Below are 18,141 nucleotides of genomic sequence, written 5' to 3'. Positions count from 1 at the left end.
TTTTTTATCACATCCAATTATTATTTTTTACTGACGTATCACCACAGGTTCAAGATTTGACGAAATTAGACTTACTACAAATCCCTAACCTAACAAATGAGAACAAAATAAAAGACAGAATTGTTAGTGTAATTCATGAATAATTGTAGCAGGTGAGCATTCACTGATAGGGGTGTGGGAGCTCATGGCTTGTCTTTATGACATCACAGTGTAATATACATTCTTAATTTATAAGCCTTGCCGATGCATCTCCTACTGTACATGTGTCTTTTTTCTTACTTAAACTCTTGTATGTTAAGAGGTGTTGTACCGTTTGTGGCTAAACAAATACTCAAATACTTATTTATCCAATAATAAAATACAACTTTCAAGCCTAGCTCTGCTTTGTGTCCATGCTAACTAATCTGCTGGGTCATCATGCTATTATCTGCTAGCACCAACTGCACACATCCAGCTCACAGAACTGCTAACATAATAAACTGCTTTGGAAATCACTTGGGCACACACAATTTACTCTGAAAATAAAGGTTATTATGAGGATTAAATTCCTTTACACTAAATTAAAGTTCAGTTCAATTAGTAGCGTAGCGGGTGAAGGAGTTCAGTTTAAATGTAGGAAAGAATGAAAAATACATGTTGAAAATAGAAACTAAGATTGGTCCAATAAAAGTAAATATGGAGGAAAGAAAACTGGTTCTACTGCAATATGAAATACGTTTGGCAGGAGAAGAGGACCATCATTATTTTAAATAAAGGTTTAAGTACATGAATGTGACTCAAAACTAGTACAAATAGTTAATTAGCATAAGCTGCCTCACAATATGACAAACATGACATGAAAATGATTGCGGCCACTGTTGATCGTGAAGTTCAATGAAGTCAGCTTTCCAGCTTTGTGTTTACCTAAAAGAGGGCATGTCTTTGTCTTTTTTAGGCTGCGGTGACCACTCGGGGTTAAAGCCACAGCTGGATAGAAGCAGACTGTGGTTCTGTGAGGAAAGCAGCTGCCCTGATCCACTCTTAGTTCAGCTCATTCCAGACAGTTCTGTGTATCCACGCCAACTGTTGCAAAACACCCGCCAACGAAAATACGCTGCGAAAAGATGTAATCATAAAACTAACAGCAGGAGACAATAAATTGGAGCAAGATTTTACATTTCAAGTCATTTTATTGTCTTTTTTTGTACAAAGAATTTTCACAAAAATATTAAGAAACTGTTGCAAACACCACTGACAAAGCATAGGATATCACATGACCAGAACAGTGCCACAGAGAAAGAGAGTAACAGGACAGAGAGGAAAGAAAGATAGTTTACACTCTCCAAGCTCTCCAGAGAGTTCAGAGAGTCCAGTCCTCCTCTTTCAAATACACCCATCACCATGGGCAAAGCACCGGCAACACAAAAGCCATCTCAGCCTCTTGGGATGGAAATACTGTCTGTGATTCTTCAGACAGACGTTGTTCTTTTCCCACACAAATGCACCTACTAATGCCCTGCCGAGGAGCAACCTTAAAAAGTCCAGGTTGGTCTCCAGGTGATTGCCACGTTTCCCCACGATTTTAACTGCACATTGCTCAAGAAAAGCAACAAGATTGCCTTGTCGTGAGAAAATAAACGTCATCTCTGTTCAGAGACCGTGAAAGTGATTGTTTTTTTCTGCTGCAATTTCAAAACTGCGAAGATTTCTGTCCTGGTTTTTTCTTATTTTACAGTATACACATACTCGTCTTTGCAGTGGATAAAGTATAAAAATATACACATTGTTTACAAAATAAACCTGGTTCTTACTGTACATTTTGACTCGTGAGTCAAAGTTGCTTTTTCTGTAGTTCAGACAAACTTTTTACATAAAAAAAAAAGAACTTTGAGTCTGAGTGAGAAAAACGGATCTTGCTGGGAATCAATCAACAAGAAAAGTCACAGATGAACTCCCTTCTTTCCTCGTGAGCAGGAGAGATGAAGTCATCGAGGAGGACACTGTGGTGAAGAACATCCATCTTTAAGTAAAGGCGCCTTTTATGCAACACATTCCCCTTCGTCCTCTCTGATTAATTTACAACTTAAATAAATATTTCAGGAGCTACAAGGGCAGCTGAAGAGAAACAAAAGGGACAAAAACACTTGTGCGTGTCATGTGGCTTCCAAGGCATTTAATATGCGCTCATACAACGGGCCTGGTGTGCTGTCATTTAACTTCACGGAGAATGAACACGGCCAAGTGTCCAACCTGACCTGTCGTTCAGTTCATGGAAGTTTCCTTTCAGAATATGCACCTTAAACTTTTAACATCTTACAAGTGTAACGATGTCCCAGATAGGGAAAGGTCTTGGAAGGTGCATATTTAACACCCGGCACCCTGTGCAGTGCTGTTCGGGTGCCGGAAGGTCCTGGAAGGTGCACTTTACCTGCATACCAGCAGCGAATATTCATGATAGTACTCTTTATCTTTGGCAACCAACTCAGTGTGTCATGTGAGATTCAGCCTGTTGAGCCTCCGCTTTTCCCTCAACTGCCTCTGAGCACGCTCTCAGCTCCTCCGCTGACATTTCCTGGTTGCTATGAAGTGTTTTTGTGTTCTTCTGCTCCACTTCTTCTTCCTCCTCTTCTTCTTCATCCACGTCATCAGGATGAGCTTCATCCATGGCTGTCTCGCAGAGATTTTTCTTCCCTTTGCTGCCATCTTCCTGACCTTTGAGCACGCTGCACAGCTCCATCTCGTGGATCTCTACATCGAACGGAGCGACGGCAGGCACGGTGGGCGGAGACTTGCAGCCTGCACAGCCCTGAGAGAGACAAAAAATGATACAGTTATTAACTTTTAAGTTCTTTGTGTTTTTTCATTCATGCTTTATTAATGTATCCAAATAAAAATACTCACAGAGATGTTGATGGCTCGTGGCAGGCGTCCTGTGCGGATCCAGGGGTGCACCTGGCTCAGCTCCCTCTTCTGCTCCTCGTTGAAACGAGGCTGATGCTTCTGCATGCTCCTCAGGGCCTCGCGGTCCTCTCGCAGCACTGTCTCCATATCCCTGTGAGGCAAAATACAGGACATTTGTTAATTTCTGATAGTCTGCTAGCTGTTAAATGTGAAGTGTTAGGAGGGCTTTATATAATTTTTGATGATTTGAAAATAATTAAGGTACAAATTCTGTTGAACAACTTTAAAAGTTTTAGACTAATCTTCTACACTTCCATCCAAACAATATTGTAGGAATTAATATATGGCTTAAATTCAAAGGCTTCTATAAATTTGCCCCCTACAATAGGTACTAAGAATAGTAAATTCTAAAAGCATTTGAATTGACATTTTAAAAGTCCCAAGCGTTTAAGAAGGTCTGTAAAGTAACAGTAGTTCTGTTTTCTATGGTCACATTATGCCCAGTGTTTTACCTGACAGGCAGCTGGTACGTCATCATCACTTTATCATCGGTGTTTGCCAACAGAAGCCAGATGGGGTCCTGCAGGACACACTTGATAAACTGCTCCTCGCCACCATCTCCTCCACCGCTGCTGCTGCCCCCTGCTGTCTGTTTACGGGAGTGATCGTTCTCCGATGAGTCGATGCTGCCAAAGTACTTGCTGGTGTGGCTGCCCTGACTGCTGCCTGGAAGCACCAAGAAGGAAATGTGTGTAAGAAAACAGGTCTCATTTGTTTTATTTCACAGGTAAACCTTTAAAATCGATTAGTTCAAAGTAAGTTAAGTAATGTTCATCCTAACTGTTGCTGTGACCAAGACTGTTTGAAAATTGAAACCCCTAGCACAAAATCATTTCTAACTACATTCCTTTGTGATTAAAATCTAGTTATGAAGTGATCTAAGTCTGTAAAGATGAGTCTACTTACTGGTGCCGCTGGTTCCGGAGGAGCTGCAGCCGTTGGACCCGGACCCCGAACCAGAGGACCTGGTACCTGAGGACCCCGAACCAGAGGCAGCCGAGCCGGTGCCGGAGCGGGAGTCTTCATGTAACAGCATGTCGAGCAGGTCGCTGGAGGTGGACATGGCGTCTTGGTTGGACTCATTAGTTTCACCCTAATGAGGAGAAAAAAAGAATATATTTTTATTTAGTTTTATTGTTTCTTTTTTTTTTTTTTAAATGTAATCTTAACATCCACTCCTGAAATTCTGGGAACTTACATTCTCATTCTCCTTGGAGGTTTCATCAGAGATTCCCTGATTGGCCGAGCTCTGTAGCGGCTGAGTTGCCCCGCCTTGCACAGAAGGCGTGGCTTGTTGTGATGCCACAAGAGCTGTGGCGACCTCTAAGCGGTTGCTCGGCGACTCCTCTAGCTGCAGGAGGTTCAGAGGTGAGGAGCATCGGGACTGGAAGAGAGGGGACTCTGCACCCTCACGGTCGGCTGGTGTATGACTGTAGGACTGAGGGGTGCTGCTACGGGAGGGGGCGCAGGTAGTTGGGATGGGAACGTGGACGGGGTTGGAAATGGAAGCAGGGGCGTTGATGGGGAATGAGAAGTTTGGGTTGTAGAAGTGTCCGGGTGTGGGGACTGCTTGGGAGATAGGAGCTCCCATCTGGGGAAACATGTAATTGGGTAGCACCAGGGCCATCATTGGAGGCACCATTTGGGTGGGGGGAACCATCTGGGGGGGAGGGACCATCTGAGGGATGGGGAAACGTGAGGGATCGGGGATAGGGACGGCCTGAGGGAATGGCTGTGTGATTGGGGGGTACATCGGGTAGATGGGAAGCATTCCTGGAGCGAAGGGGGCAGAGGGAATGCTGGCCTGGGAGCCAACAGACGGCCAGGAGGAAGAGTTTGTTGGGGGTCCCAGAGGCATGTTGAGGGGTAGGGGGGCTGTGCCGATTCTGTTGTCCAGCTGGCTTCCACTACGGCCCATAGAGCTGTGCTGGTCTGAAGACTCCTGAGGCTTCAGCCTTTTACCGCCGCGACCACGTCTGTGACCTGTGCTGCTTCCTGCGGCCGGGTAATCTCGGGAACAACGCACTCCTGGGAGAAACAAATGGAGAAGTTATTTAATTTACATTTTTCACAATCAATTTCAAGTCTTCTGACCATCCTGAGCAAGGCCCAAGACCAACAGTTCTATTCTTTAGCTGGCCTAGAAAGGTATCAAAAGTATCAAATCAAAGATTAATGACATGACTTGTTTGTGCATGTGAGCAGTGCGTTTGTACCTCGTGACAGAGGGTTGGCAGCCGCGTTGTGGCATCGCATACCAGAAGATGATGTCTGATCAAACACTCGCAGCTTGCTGAGGTCTTTGAAGCGGTCGAGGAACGCCTGCTCCTCCTGCTGCGTGTGGGCGGACAATACCTCCTTGGTCAGACCCATCCGCCCTCCTCCACTGCTCCCTCCACTTCTCCAGCTGTCCCTCTCTGGCTGACCAGTTTGGGGGAGAGGCGATGCGTGAGGGGGAGGAGGAGGAGGAGGCGGCGTGATGGCGGGGCGAGTTGGTGTGGTCGTACAGGGAGTGAGCTGTGTTGTGGGAGCATCCTCCATTATGATGTCTGAGACGGGAGAAGAAGAAATAGAGAGCAGTTTTAGATCGCTGTTTTGCAACTTTTTGAAAGAAGAAATAAAAGAGAATTATTTTCCTGCTTCTTCTGAGAAATGAAAAGTTAACACTCATTGACTTTGATGCTTCATCCTTACTCTATCTGCTAATACCATTGGCATAGAGCTGCTAATTTTAGCCTGTTTTACTTAGGTTTAATTAGAGCTATGTTAGTTTACAGAATATAAGACTCTTTTGTAATTATGCTAATGTAACTAGATGTTCTCATTGAACATTATCAAGAAAAAGCTAAATTGTCTTACTATAACAGACAAAAAGAGAGAGGAAACTGCAGAAAACATACATGAGGTAAAAGTAAAAAACTAGACAGCAAGAATTTAAAAAAGCAAGCAGAGAGAATAAGGATAAAACAGATTAAAGCATAAAACAGGTTACCTTAAATCTGCAGTTTTATCACATGCCGCTACACGTTTCTGAAAGATAATTCTTAAAACCTTCGTAGATGTAAATACCAATCTGAGCTTTGTGTTTGCAAAGAAAATGAAGGTAGTATCATAAAAAACAGCATCAAAGTGTGTTTTGTCAACAAAAGAGAAAAGGTTTCCTGAGAAAAAGATCTGGGCAAGATGTTTTACTTTTAAAAAGATTCAAGGACATCATGTTGTCATTTCACAGAAACAAGCTGCTGAGAGGCACACTAGAGGGTTCAGAGAGTGTGAGTGTGGAGGGTCCCCACCTGACTCAGGTGGCTTCTTGTCTCCCACATGCACGATGGTGCTGCTGAAGCTACACTGCGAAGGGTCTGAGGCTACGCTCTCTGCCTTTGTGGCCATGGTCAGATGGGGCAGAGGAGGTGGTTCACCTATGAGGCTAACTGAACCACCTGTAGAGAGACACGAGTGTGACAGGGTCAGTTTGAGAGATATCAGTATAATCGTCTGGACGAGCACATACAAACACAAGCATGCTTATTGGTGGACAATCTGTCCAGACATTTCATATTCAGTAACAAGAACAAAAACATTTTCACAGTATTTTAGGTGGTTAATATACAAAAAAATAATAATGAAATAAACATGAAACATTTTCTACATTAAAAACTATGTTAACACTTAAACAAGTTATTTTGAAAGTAAAAGAATAAGTACCTTTGCAGTTTGCATCCTGTTTGTCCTCATCAGAGGTGGAGGTACATGAGGACGAGCCGCACTTTCTTTTTACGGTGTTAGGAATGTTACAGCTTTCCAAGTACCTGCACAGAGATGAATCATAGTTAGATGAGTGATTATAAACTTAACAATAGCCATATAAGAGCTTTTTATGCTTGAGCTCGTACCTTATGATGCTGTCCAGACAGTTGATCTGCTGGTAGGAGTATCCAGCGGGAGGATCCTTACGAACGAGCGCTGGAGGGACAAGAGCTTTGGGAGGTTTGGTCAGATCGTCGATCAGACCTCTGATTGGGTCCCGATTGGAGACGGCTCGGATGCCTGCTGCACCTGGATGAGGAATCCAGAGAGAGTTTAGATGACTGGTTCCTAATCTGCTCTGTGACATTTTTTTAAAGCTTGTACATGGTGCATAATCATGAGGCTACAGGATGCCCCGGAAAAAGAAATTCAGAAACCAAAAAAAGTATTAAATGTGCTTCTTGAATTTATAACTTGGAAGAGGATTTGCTAACTGCAAAAAAAAAATCTCCATCAATCATCCATTGCTTTGTTTGACCTGTATTTGTCTCTGTGCTGTTATTTACCTCCATTAGTGTTTTTTCTTGGCAGTGGCCGGTTACGGGACTCGATAAACACTTGCTGTCCGCTCGTCTTCACCATGTGAACATCTTTGCAGATCTGCTGGAACGTCATCTGGAGAAAAAAAAAAAAACAGCACAAGATTTATAAACAACATGACATAACAAAGCTGAAAGTCTGAAGTATCAGGCATATTGTACCAAATCAGGACAACTTTTCTTCCCCCAACCAGTAACCGGGCGACTAAAATGTAGGCAGATTTAAAGCCACTGGTTTCACATTGAGACTCACTGGTTTGTGTAGAGCCACTACGGCAGCAGCCTGTTTCATGGCGGGTCCGTTGCTGTCGCTGGACGAGGCAGCGGAGGCACTGAGGTGCTGCTGGTGTGAGCGTCGGGAGCCTCTTGAGCCACTGGAGCCGAGGGAGCTGTAGCCCTGAGAGCCGCCGCTGTGCACCGGCTGCACCAGTATCCGGTGGATCTGCTCGCTCAGCTGGACAACATCGGGCGTGGTGACCCGACTCTCGCAGCTCTGCGGCATCGTGAACACGTCTTCATTCAAAGGGCTCCTGGAAATGTTAGAGCGCAAGAGACACGGTAGGTAAGAAGACCAAGACTGGAACAGAGATTCAAATCAACAGTTTACAAATATTTGATTTATGTTCAAACTTTTTTGATAAGTTATCCATTTTAAATGTACACAATGTCTACAACTTCATACCAAAACATGTGCCTGTAATCTTAAGGCTTTTTCTGCTAACTGACAACTCAGAACTGTTTTTCCAAGAAGGCAAAATGAATCAATAATCTTACGTTCTGACTTTGTGCCGTCCTACAATGAATGCCACTTTGCGGCTCCAGGGGTTCACAAAGGAAGACCAGCTGGTGTCGATGGTCAGGTATTCCCCGCTTCGGGCGCACATCCTCAGGGCAGAATACTCAAACGGCTGCCCTGCAAACTGAAAGACTGAAGACAGATAAGAGAGGGAGTAATGTTAATATGACTTTAAAGAAATGATTCATAAGAAAAAAGGTACTTTTCTCATGCCTGATTTATGTGAACAGCAGGTACATTGAATCCAGAGATTAGTGCTGGACAGACTCACTTTTTTCGTGAATGGCGACCATCATGGGCCTGTCGTCAGGGTGGATGTAGAGCAGGGTTGGTGTTCCCACTAAGTCCTGAGGCAGGTAACCTAACAATGGAACCGCCCTGAAAATACAAGATGTTTACCCACTGTTAGACATGAAAAGTATTTTTATTACAGTCCTAGAGCAGAAAACTACTACTGTTGTTATCTCCAGCTACATTCACTCATGTGCACAGTAATTATTTGATCGTTTTGAAAAACACTTTTCCCAGAAGGCATCACATCAGTAAACCATCTTATGAGTGCTCAAGCTCACTGACCTCTCGTCGACCTCCTGGAAGAGGCAGCTGGGAGTGTGACTGGTGGTGAAGATCCTCTTGTCTGGAGGAATACGAGGAGCTGAGAGGAACAACAGATTAGAGTCGTGTTTAGAGGACAGGCCGAGTGATAAACTCAAATATATAATCTGAATAAATAATTTAACATTTAGATGCAGTTTGGAGAGTTATTGAGTCATTTGGTGTCTATAAATAAGATCCATATTCAGAGGAAAATGTGACTTAGACTCAGTCTGTCTCAAGCCACTTTGATTTCTGTACATACTGATCAAATCAAGAGCATGTTAAACTTCTTAAAAATGATAAAATGACAAGTTAGGAACACCATTACTTGGCTATACTGAAACTAGCTTTATGATTAAGGAAGGCTCTTATCTAAGTAAGTATGGAGAGATTCAAACGACAAATACCTTCATATCCAGAGTGGACTCTCTCTGCGATGAGCAGGCAGCAGGGCTGAGGCTCTGCAACATCTGAGTCTTTGATGGTGAGTTGGTAGGGCGTGAGGCGGAATGGGTAGTAACGCATCTCTCTGCCCTGCGCCTTGTCTGCACTGATGCGACAGAACATTGACTTCTCCTGAGTGCAATCTGCTGGAGATGAGGCTGGAGGGACAGAGATGGAGAGAGTCAGACATTTAAAAAAAAAATACTTCTGATTTCCTGCTACACCATCTCACGACAAACAATATTTTTCTTCAACCCCTTTTCCCAAATTTCATTCTGCTTACCAGACCCGATGCAGGAGGCCCAGGGTGGCAGGCGGCAGGGTGCCGTGCCGCTGTAGAAAGTGCTGACATCCTGGGGGGCTAAAAGCTCAGAAAACATTTTCCCCTGGAGACACTCTGGTTTGCAGCGCAGCAGAGATGAGCCCTGAGGTGAAACGTACACGACCTTGCCTGACAAGAAAGACACTGCCATGGAGAAAGTGTCCTAAAGAGAGAAAAACAGAAGAGGAGATGAGATAATGAGATTTTGTGTTGGGTGGCTAAGTGAATTGAATAAAAAGCTTTTCCTGAACTCTAGAAAAGCAAAAGCTACTTGGGACTGCAGCAGAATTTAATTTATCCACATTCTTTAGAAAGACATCCCCCAAACACCACTATGTTGCGACCCCTTATTACAAACACTAAACTACGGGTAAGTGCTTTGATTAACTGTACCATTGATTGTATAAACTTACAGTGTTTTTGAGTGTGTATTCTGAGGTGATGTTGTCAAGCTCTTCAATAGTGAAGGCAGACAAGTCCAGACTGCAGCCATGACACTCCTCTACGCTCCACTGATGGTAGAACTCCTTGTTAGCTGGAATGGATTCAAAACAAGATCAGTCAGTGGGTGAATTGGGGTAAAGTTAAAATTACATCACACACTAACCGCAGACTGCTAAAGTTAGAAGAAGAAAAATAACGCTCTCTCACCTCGCACTTGTTTAACACACTGCAAGGCGTATTTGAGTGCATTCAGGGTGCTGGAGTGACCCTTGGTCGTGCGCTCGCTCGGCAGACGCAGCTTCAGCTCCTTGATGGCCTTCATGAGCTCCTTTTGGGTCTGGACCCGTGCCGACTGGTTGCTGCTGCAGCCGGAGGTGGAGGGGGGGTCTCGCTCTGAGCCGGTGGACAACAGGCTGTAGGCCAGAGAGCCACTGGGGGGGGAGAGGCTCTGGGAGTTTGAGCTGTGGGAGAAAAGGAGAAGGTAAAGTGAAGAGCCTGACATCAAGGGAGTATATGTTAGGAAAAGCCTGAGAGACAAGGTCCGTCTTTTATTAAAGCAAAACATTTCTCCTGACTTCTTCTCTCACCTCTTGTTGCTCTCTGTAGTTTCTAGCATCATCCCAGAGTCCTTCCCGTTTGAGCTGTTTGAGCTTCGCGTTGACTGCCGCCCACGTGACCCGTTCTCCCTGTCCATCCCTCCCTCGCTTTCTCTTTCTCCGGAGTCATTCCCGCTTGAAAGTCCGTCCATGTCGTCTGAATTCGCCCCCCTACAGTGTCCGGATGAACTCCCCGATCCTGACCCTCCGCTGGGAGAGGAGCCACGTCTGGCTTTGCCTCCCTGCTCCTGAGTCTTGACATTGGCACTGCTCTGGCCACCGCCGATTTTAGGAGAGTTTAACTCTTCTGACTCGGCATCCTGCTCGTTCTCTTTCTCTTCAGCCCTCGCCACTCGCCCTCGAGTGGTGCTGCTGGGCGTTTTAGAGTTGTCATAACTCATACTAATGTAGGACGAGGCTGGTACAGCTTGATTAAGTTGTCAGCCGGGGGGAAAACAGGAGGAGCAAGTTTAAGTGGGACTACTATGTATACCTGGATGAATCATAGTTGCTGTTTGTTTTAAAAAATTAAGGAGAGAAATTCATTGTTTCTCAGACTTAAAAAACTAATAAAGTAAAGGCTCTCAGCCTGTAGATAAGAGTTTGAAAAGTGCAGAGTTTCAGATGGCTGCAAATATGTTGCAAATCACCAAAAAGCTATTTTCTTGAGGGAAGAAGTGTCCCTCAAAGATTAATTTCTGCTTATGAAACAGCCTTGGCATAAGCGCCTCCAACAGATGGGACGAGAGATGGTGAGAAAAATCTCTTTGCTCTGTATCTGCTCGTCGCCTCTTTTGTGATGTGTTGCTCTGATGGTTAAAGGCCACCTGAGATGTCAGAAAAAGAGAGAAAAGAAGAAATGAAATTAGCTGCAGGATTACATAATGTGTTGTATCTCCCTTTAACAAAATAAATGCTTATCATCAGTTTATCATGTTGGCCTTCGAGGACTCAAACATGGCCATGAATTGTTTTCATTGACTCTTGAATGTCTCTAGTTCCAGCTTCGCTTTTACCCAGATTACAAAAAGTGAACAATCACCTCATTTTAAAGGAACACACTATAATCTCTTATTTAAATGCAACAAGTGCGTATGTATGCCTCTGAATATAGACCAGGTGAACCTGTGCTGAGGCCAAATTAACACGGGACATTTGTTGGTCGTCACGGCTTAGTCCACTTTTACCCAGGTGGCGGTCACAACAAATAGAACTGCAGGAGGGCTGTTTAGAAAATTACAGTTTGCTTGTGAATAGCAGTTTATATCTGGCCTCCACCTACGCAAGTGAAAGTCACCTGCTATTTATTCCACGTATGAAGGAGACGTCCAATAATCCTTTAATCCCTGCAGACGCAAACGAAGTCGTCAAATCCTTTCAAATGTATACTCCTGGCTGCCCCACAACCCCACCTGCCTGGGGTGTGATGTGTTTAGGGGCCGAATTAGTTCAGGACATTTACAATTAGGTTTACTGTGCTGAGGGCTCAGACAAATGTAGGCTTTATGTGACGCATTATGGCTGGTGCTCATCAGATCTGACACGAGGGTAACCGCTAATAACAAATAACGGAACTAACTAAAACAAATGTAACAACCGCTGGGAGTTGAAAAAGTTCAATTTCAGGGTGACGCTGCTACAATACATGCAACTAGAGAGCCTCTAGCCCTTCATGTAATGCTGATCAACATTATGTTTGGTTAGATGGATGATGCACACTTGCACATGCCGAGCTGTGTGATTTTGTAGGACCAGAAGGGGGCTGGAGTAATTATTAAATGGAAATATGCAAGCAGGGTGTGAGTGGGTGTCGAGGCAGCCTGTCAACCATGCATACTTCCATGGGTGATGGCAAGACACATGTCTGTGGGTGGAGGTGGCAGTTGGGATGTGTGTTCAGGCTACTCGAATACCTGGATGTGCCCGCCCACTTGCTAAGCTCACTGTAGCAGCAAATTTGTTTACATTGAGTGTCCCAAAATTCATGTTTTCTACAGCCAATCATAATCAAAAAAGGATAAAATACACAAAAAAGCACAACATTGACCTTGGTGTTCACACCTACATGCAGTTTCCAGTTCACCTTACAGTCCCACACACACAATGGGCCAACACACTGCCATATCTGAACAGCCGCGGTCAGGTTTGAATCCATGACTCTGAGGCAACAGTGCACTCGAATGAGCCGCTCTGATGCCCACCCGCTCCAATTATGCACAGGAAATGCACACAGTAAGAATAGTCTCTTTTTATGCAAGGTAGTGGCTATCTTAGTGTGGGGAACAATATGGAACTCACGGGCTACATAGGATGGCAAACAGTGCCTCTGTCTCAGGTAAACATTTGTGCTACTTTCTAGCGCTCTTTAATTTAGAACACAAAACTCACACAAAACACCAATTTCTGAGATTTCACGTTTCCTTCTGTAACAGGTTGTTATTGCTCTCAACTACCGCGTTAGATTAATTATGCGAGTCCTGTTCTGTGTGAAATGCATGCTGGGGAATTTGAGGGTGGCACAGATGCAAACCACTTGCCCACCACTAACACGACTCCTGTTTCTCAACTGTCTGATTGGCTGAAGTGTCATTCAAGATTAGATGGCATACACTTAAAGCAACTTAAAATATTAGTTTCACATGTCAATCTCAAAGCACAATAACTTCCAACATTGAGAATGACCTCTCTCCAAAGCACCCAGTTGCCTGTTTACTGCTCTATGTAATTTTGGCAGCAGGCCAAGGTACGGCTTTACGGCACTAGTCATGCATCCTGGGGAAAGGGATGTACATTTTCCCCATTTTTTCCCTCTGGATATTTCAAACACAAAAAAGGCAAATGTTTCATCTTGGAAGAAAACAAAAGGCTGCTTGATTAAAAATGAAAATAATAATTATTACAGGTCTAGTGAATGTGTCAGTCTGCACTTAGACTGTATACATTAGATTACAATAACATGTACAATGTCTAAAAAACACGACGCAGAACACGTGTTGTCTTGGTGAAGTGGATCTAAAGTGGTTCTAAATGAAAAGCAATGCAATTTTTTTTTTTCCTATTTTAACACACAATCTATGATATCATTATAGTTCGCACTACAAAGGGCAGTGAGTAGTTCTGACACATAAGGCCAGTAACAGTATGTACAGTCACTTTTAATTGCTAACACACATAGACAATATAACAATCCTTATTCAGAACAGTGACCAGAAACAGACTCGACCTAACCTGAAACACTCCCTTGCTGCAGAGTACAGTCGGAGGCTGCGGGACACTGTGGCGTGGCTCCGTGCGTGACCATGTGAGAATGTCTCCGTCTGTGAAACCGCTTAATCACGACACCGCGCATCCAAATGTTTCAATATATCAGAGAAAAAGCGTTTAAATCAAAAAGAGAGAGTTTCAATCCCTTTGACGGCTATGAACATCCGATAGATAAAAGCACACTGCTCGACTTGTAGCTGTCCGGTGTTTGACAGTAAGCAGCTCGGTGCCGCCCCTCTCCAGTGTACATACCGCACGTGTACGAAGCAGTGCTTTCGGTGAGCCTTGCTGGGCGCTGATTGGTCGGAGCGCTAGACCAATGAGAGCAAGCGTCATGTAGAGGATTGCCTGCCTGCGATAGAGCTCAGGCTCATAGAAAGTGTGTCAGAAACTGGTCTCAGATCAGACTCCAGGTTTGTCCTTTTAACAGGGAAGATGTGGGTAGGCGCGCGAGCTGATCCAGGAACAGCGCATGTGAATGAGCGCGCGGAGTACATGATGTACAATTATGGGACAATGACACACGCGGTATGCATGAGTTTGTTGGCAGGGAAACAGCTGTTCAGACCAGGGCCATTTTTATCTTTATAGCAGGAAGAATTACATAACATGGTATTAAGTTGTAGTAAAATATTGTAAACACACTTTGGCCCGAAACATAGTCCTATCTGCGTACATTTGATTTTCTGTCTATATTGAAACTTCGTGAGAAAAAAAGACATGGGCCTACCTAAGATGCCATCAAACTAATTTACTGCTCTGACATTTTTAGAATATCATTTAAGTCTTATCTTGGGCAATTAGTGTAGAAATAAGTTGTGGAACTGTTTTGGGGGACAATGACAGAGCTGAGGGCTTGTTTATAATTTGGCAATAATATCAAAATACATGGATTACGATTCAGTATGTTGTGTGACACTAATTTAGTAAGAACTGTCACAGTATAATGAAAACACCTCCATATGCATAAATTATTTTATTCCTATCTATTCTTATTATTATAAGTATTCATTAAAGTCTCTCTATCTTCCAACTACATATAGCAGTACTGTTTGTCGCTCATAGGCAAAGGAGTTAACATTGACTTTATTAAGAAAACTGATCACATGTGCATGTGAAACCTGGTTTAAATCGTTGAAACATTGTTTATGGGACTAAATAAGGTATCACTAAACATAATATTACGATCATTTTATAATACAAATGTTGATTGTTCTGGCTCAAACTACCAAAACCCAAGAGACCTATTTGTTGTTTGTAAAAAATTTAAGATGGCAGCCAGGTGAGGGTTCACCAAGAAGACCATTTCATGGCACTGTCATGAATCGTGTCAAAGATTGCAAATCCGTGGGCACGGATCACACAGATTTACAAACAGCATTTTTTCATACCTGAGCATTGCAGGTTTCTGGACAGATGATTCTTTTGTTATGTTCTAACAACATAGAAGACGCAGTCACTCCCTGTACTACCAAACTACACTCCCTTAAATCTCTCTTTCCTTGTTCCGTTTTTCACAATTTGAGGACAAACTAGAATAGATGAGGAGCATTGCTGCTCTTCCATCTCACGTATCAGAGTCTAAGACTCACCAGGTAAATAGCCTATTATTTCTCCTATCTGCAGTGATGACTCAGTCCCCTGAATGCATGTGATGATGGTGTTTGCAACACCTCTGCCATGCCTGTAGTCTCACCTCTCCTGTCACTATTTGTGCCAAAACTGACATGTTGGGTTTGCTTTAGCAGGATGAGAGTGTGGATGCCAGGTTGTCACTCTGTGCCTACCACTTGCTGGGTGTGGGAAAAAAAGACATTCAAAGTGGTCTACTGACAACACACAAGCAAATGGCCCACACAAGAGCAACTGATTTAGGAGGACAAGGAAGCTGGGATAAGCAGCGGATGCAGCAAATGTGCATGGGTGGATTGCAACAGTTGTCAATCATGAAACATCATCTGATTGGCTATTCCCCCCAACTCGTGTATCTTCTGTGTGTTAGGAGCATAGGGGGCAAAATGTACTGTGTAAACAACATACATAGAGAAACAGCCGTAATGCTTCAATAGTTATAACAAGAAAATATTAATATAGACAACCCAGCACACATTTCAAACACAGGATGTGTGTGAGGGTGCGGGGCGTCAATTTGAGATTAAACAGATTTACGGTAATGTACACGTCCTACTCCAGATAATAAACCGTGTGATAATGTCGTGCTTAGTGATTGATCTGATGGTATTTAATCTTTCTTTATCGTTTACAACACATACGGTACATTAAGAACCTAACCTGCACGTTGTAGCCTTGTGCAAGATCCATTTTTATGTCTTCAACTTAAACTAGCAAGTTCATGTAGTTGCTTAAACAATATAATACAGTGAAGTGAGGACGAGTTTAAATACTCCTTTAGTTTGTTTGAGGTGTTTAATAAATTAACCTATTAAGTTTATGTGAGGTCCAACACCCATATAGTAAAAACGGAACACATATTTCACCTTTAAATTACGGGAATGACTCGACAGTTAATATATTTTAAGACATTAAAATGAGATTTCCGCAGTTCGGACTTTGGTGCACTGATAGCCGTTAGCATGCTAGCTAACGCTACAGAGAAAACACGACAAACACGACAAACACGACAACAATCCAAAACAACCAGCTTACCTTAAATATGCTTCAAGTTGAAAGCAGGTTTGATATTTCACGATGAAATAGCTAAAGTCCAAAGGAAAACAGCATAGATTCCGGCAGCGTCGACTGTGTTTGCTGACTTGTCTGTGTCTGTTATCCTGAACGTTTCTGTTCTTCTCCAGCACTAGTTTACACGCAGGGTTACACGTGCCTGTGTATGGTCTACCAAGTAATGTTGGAACAGACGCCCTCATTGGACAGGACGGGATATTGTCCACGCCCTAACACGGCCGAACGCGTTCTGATTGGCTGAGAGAGGCGGGGCTAGAAGCACGGGGCTCCGTGGTCACGTTGAGTAGTGTCTGGTCCTGAGTTCTTTTTCAAATGTACTAGAACACGGGAGGGCGTAGCCTGTGTCCACACTTGTTGTGGCATATTTTGATTTGCCGTCTTAAGTGTAATAGCATCGCAATGATATTTAGTGTGGAATAGCTGCAGTTTATCAGTATATTGTAGGCTCTTTTGCTTAGTTCCACTTTCAGTTCTTTCACTACATTTTAGCAGGAGTACCCTTATTAATGCAGACAATAATTGAGACATTATCTGCTCTATGTCAGAATAAGAACAAACTTCATGATACCACGGTAGATGTGTGCGTTTTAACTCAAAGTACACTATGTCACAAACTTTTACCGAAACAAGTAAACATTTTATACAATTTTAATCAGCATCAAAATGAAACTCATATGACTAACAAAAAAACAACAACTCGTGCTTATTTTATTCTACTGTTATAACATGTATTTATTAAAATACCTCTGTTTCTGCTTATTGTAATCATCATACTCAGCAAAAGAAGAGTAGTGTTCATAGGAGAGTTGTCCTATAACATAATTGTAAAAATGTATTCTTAACCCTTGAATTGAAAAAATGAAAACTTTAGACATTTCTGAACTAACTTATCTGCTATTTTTTTCAGAATAGTTAGCTGACTGTTATCTTTTGTTTGAATTTTAATGTCTCCCCTTGACCAACTTTTGAAGACTGTGGACTTAAGGAATAAGAAATTATACGATTCCGAGTTGGATTCTGTTTTTATTTCTTAAAAAAAGAACACTTGCTGTTCTTTGCTTATTTATGTGCTAATTTTATCATGCAAACTATTTTTTAAACAACCGTGAGTTTAGTTGAAAACTTAAAATCACAAGCTAATGCATTTTATACACAATGAAAAAGACAAGTATGTACATAATCTCCATCAATTTTTTTATTGGCAATAAAAATGCTCTTTTTTTGTCGACTCATTTCATGAGCCATGGATAGCAATCACCGCATGCCTATTTCTGCTGCGCGTTTATCTCGTACCTACGGCACTGAGAGTCCCATGCATGCACAGTTCAACGTGCTCTCAGTACGGTGACGTCACCTGATGTTCTTCCCCTCTCTGAAGGCACGCGGCAGACGGGGTGGTTGTTCAGTCCCAGTAAACAGTGCAGATGTAGGGCACATGCCTGTGAGAACATTGGTATTATTACCATAATAACACAGTTGTCTATATTTAAAGTAGATTAATTGTGCCTGAATACACCTAGATAGCAACAAAGAAGGGTTTAAAGTTTCAAAAATGCAAAATAGCCTAGTATCGATTAAAATAAAGGAACATGTTTGTTTGTTTTTGAGGTGATTTGGCAAACCATATATGGTTGTAATTATAATAAAATGAACAATAAAGAACATTTATAACACACTGATGTGAAC

General features: G+C 42.9%; 1 protein-coding gene across 2 annotated transcripts; it reads right to left on the bottom strand.

Annotated features, from left to right (window-relative positions):
* Positions 1 to 1,149: 1,149 nt before the first annotated feature.
* per1b (period circadian clock 1b) lies at positions 1,150 to 16,582 on the bottom strand. 2 transcript variants are annotated; one of them, XM_061031808.1, is made up of 20 exons: positions 16,417 to 16,582; positions 10,477 to 11,312; positions 10,097 to 10,350; positions 9,859 to 9,980; positions 9,407 to 9,608; positions 9,087 to 9,281; positions 8,659 to 8,737; positions 8,354 to 8,460; positions 8,061 to 8,214; positions 7,540 to 7,816; positions 7,254 to 7,362; positions 6,834 to 6,996; positions 6,646 to 6,749; positions 6,234 to 6,380; positions 5,157 to 5,489; positions 4,139 to 4,968; positions 3,847 to 4,033; positions 3,393 to 3,606; positions 2,881 to 3,031; positions 1,150 to 2,785 (listed from the first exon to the last, which is right to left on the bottom strand). In XM_061031808.1, exons 2-20 carry the CDS (start codon positions 10,884 to 10,886, stop codon positions 2,462 to 2,464), a joined length of 4,362 nt encoding a protein of 1,453 aa, XP_060887791.1. In that variant the 5' UTR covers positions 10,887 to 11,312; positions 16,417 to 16,582; the 3' UTR covers positions 1,150 to 2,461. The 2 variants fall into 2 exon arrangements, with proteins under 2 accessions (XP_060887791.1, XP_060887792.1); XM_061031809.1 differs by lacking the exon at positions 16,417 to 16,582 and adding an exon at positions 13,714 to 13,943.
* Positions 16,583 to 18,141: the final 1,559 nt, after the last annotated feature.

This window comes from Labrus mixtus, chromosome 23 (assembly GCF_963584025.1).
Source record: "Labrus mixtus chromosome 23, fLabMix1.1, whole genome shotgun sequence".
NCBI classification, from domain to species: domain Eukaryota; kingdom Metazoa; phylum Chordata; class Actinopteri; order Labriformes; family Labridae; genus Labrus; species Labrus mixtus.
This window is presented reverse-complemented; position numbering and strand designations above follow the sequence as displayed.

Bases quoted from the DNA above. Each gene is read 5' to 3' on its own strand.
- per1b (XM_061031808.1), bottom strand. From the start codon at position 10,886: ATGAGTTATGACAACTCTAAAACGCCCAGCAGCACCACTCGAGGGCGA. The intron at 10,351-10,476 runs GTGAGAGAAGAA...TTTCTCCCACAG, and splicing joins ACTACAGAGAGCAACAAGAG to CTCAAACTCCCAGAGCCTCT. The intron at 7,817-8,060 runs GTAAGATTATTG...TAACATTTCCAG, and splicing joins GGACGGCACAAAGTCAGAAC to GAGCCCTTTGAATGAAGACG.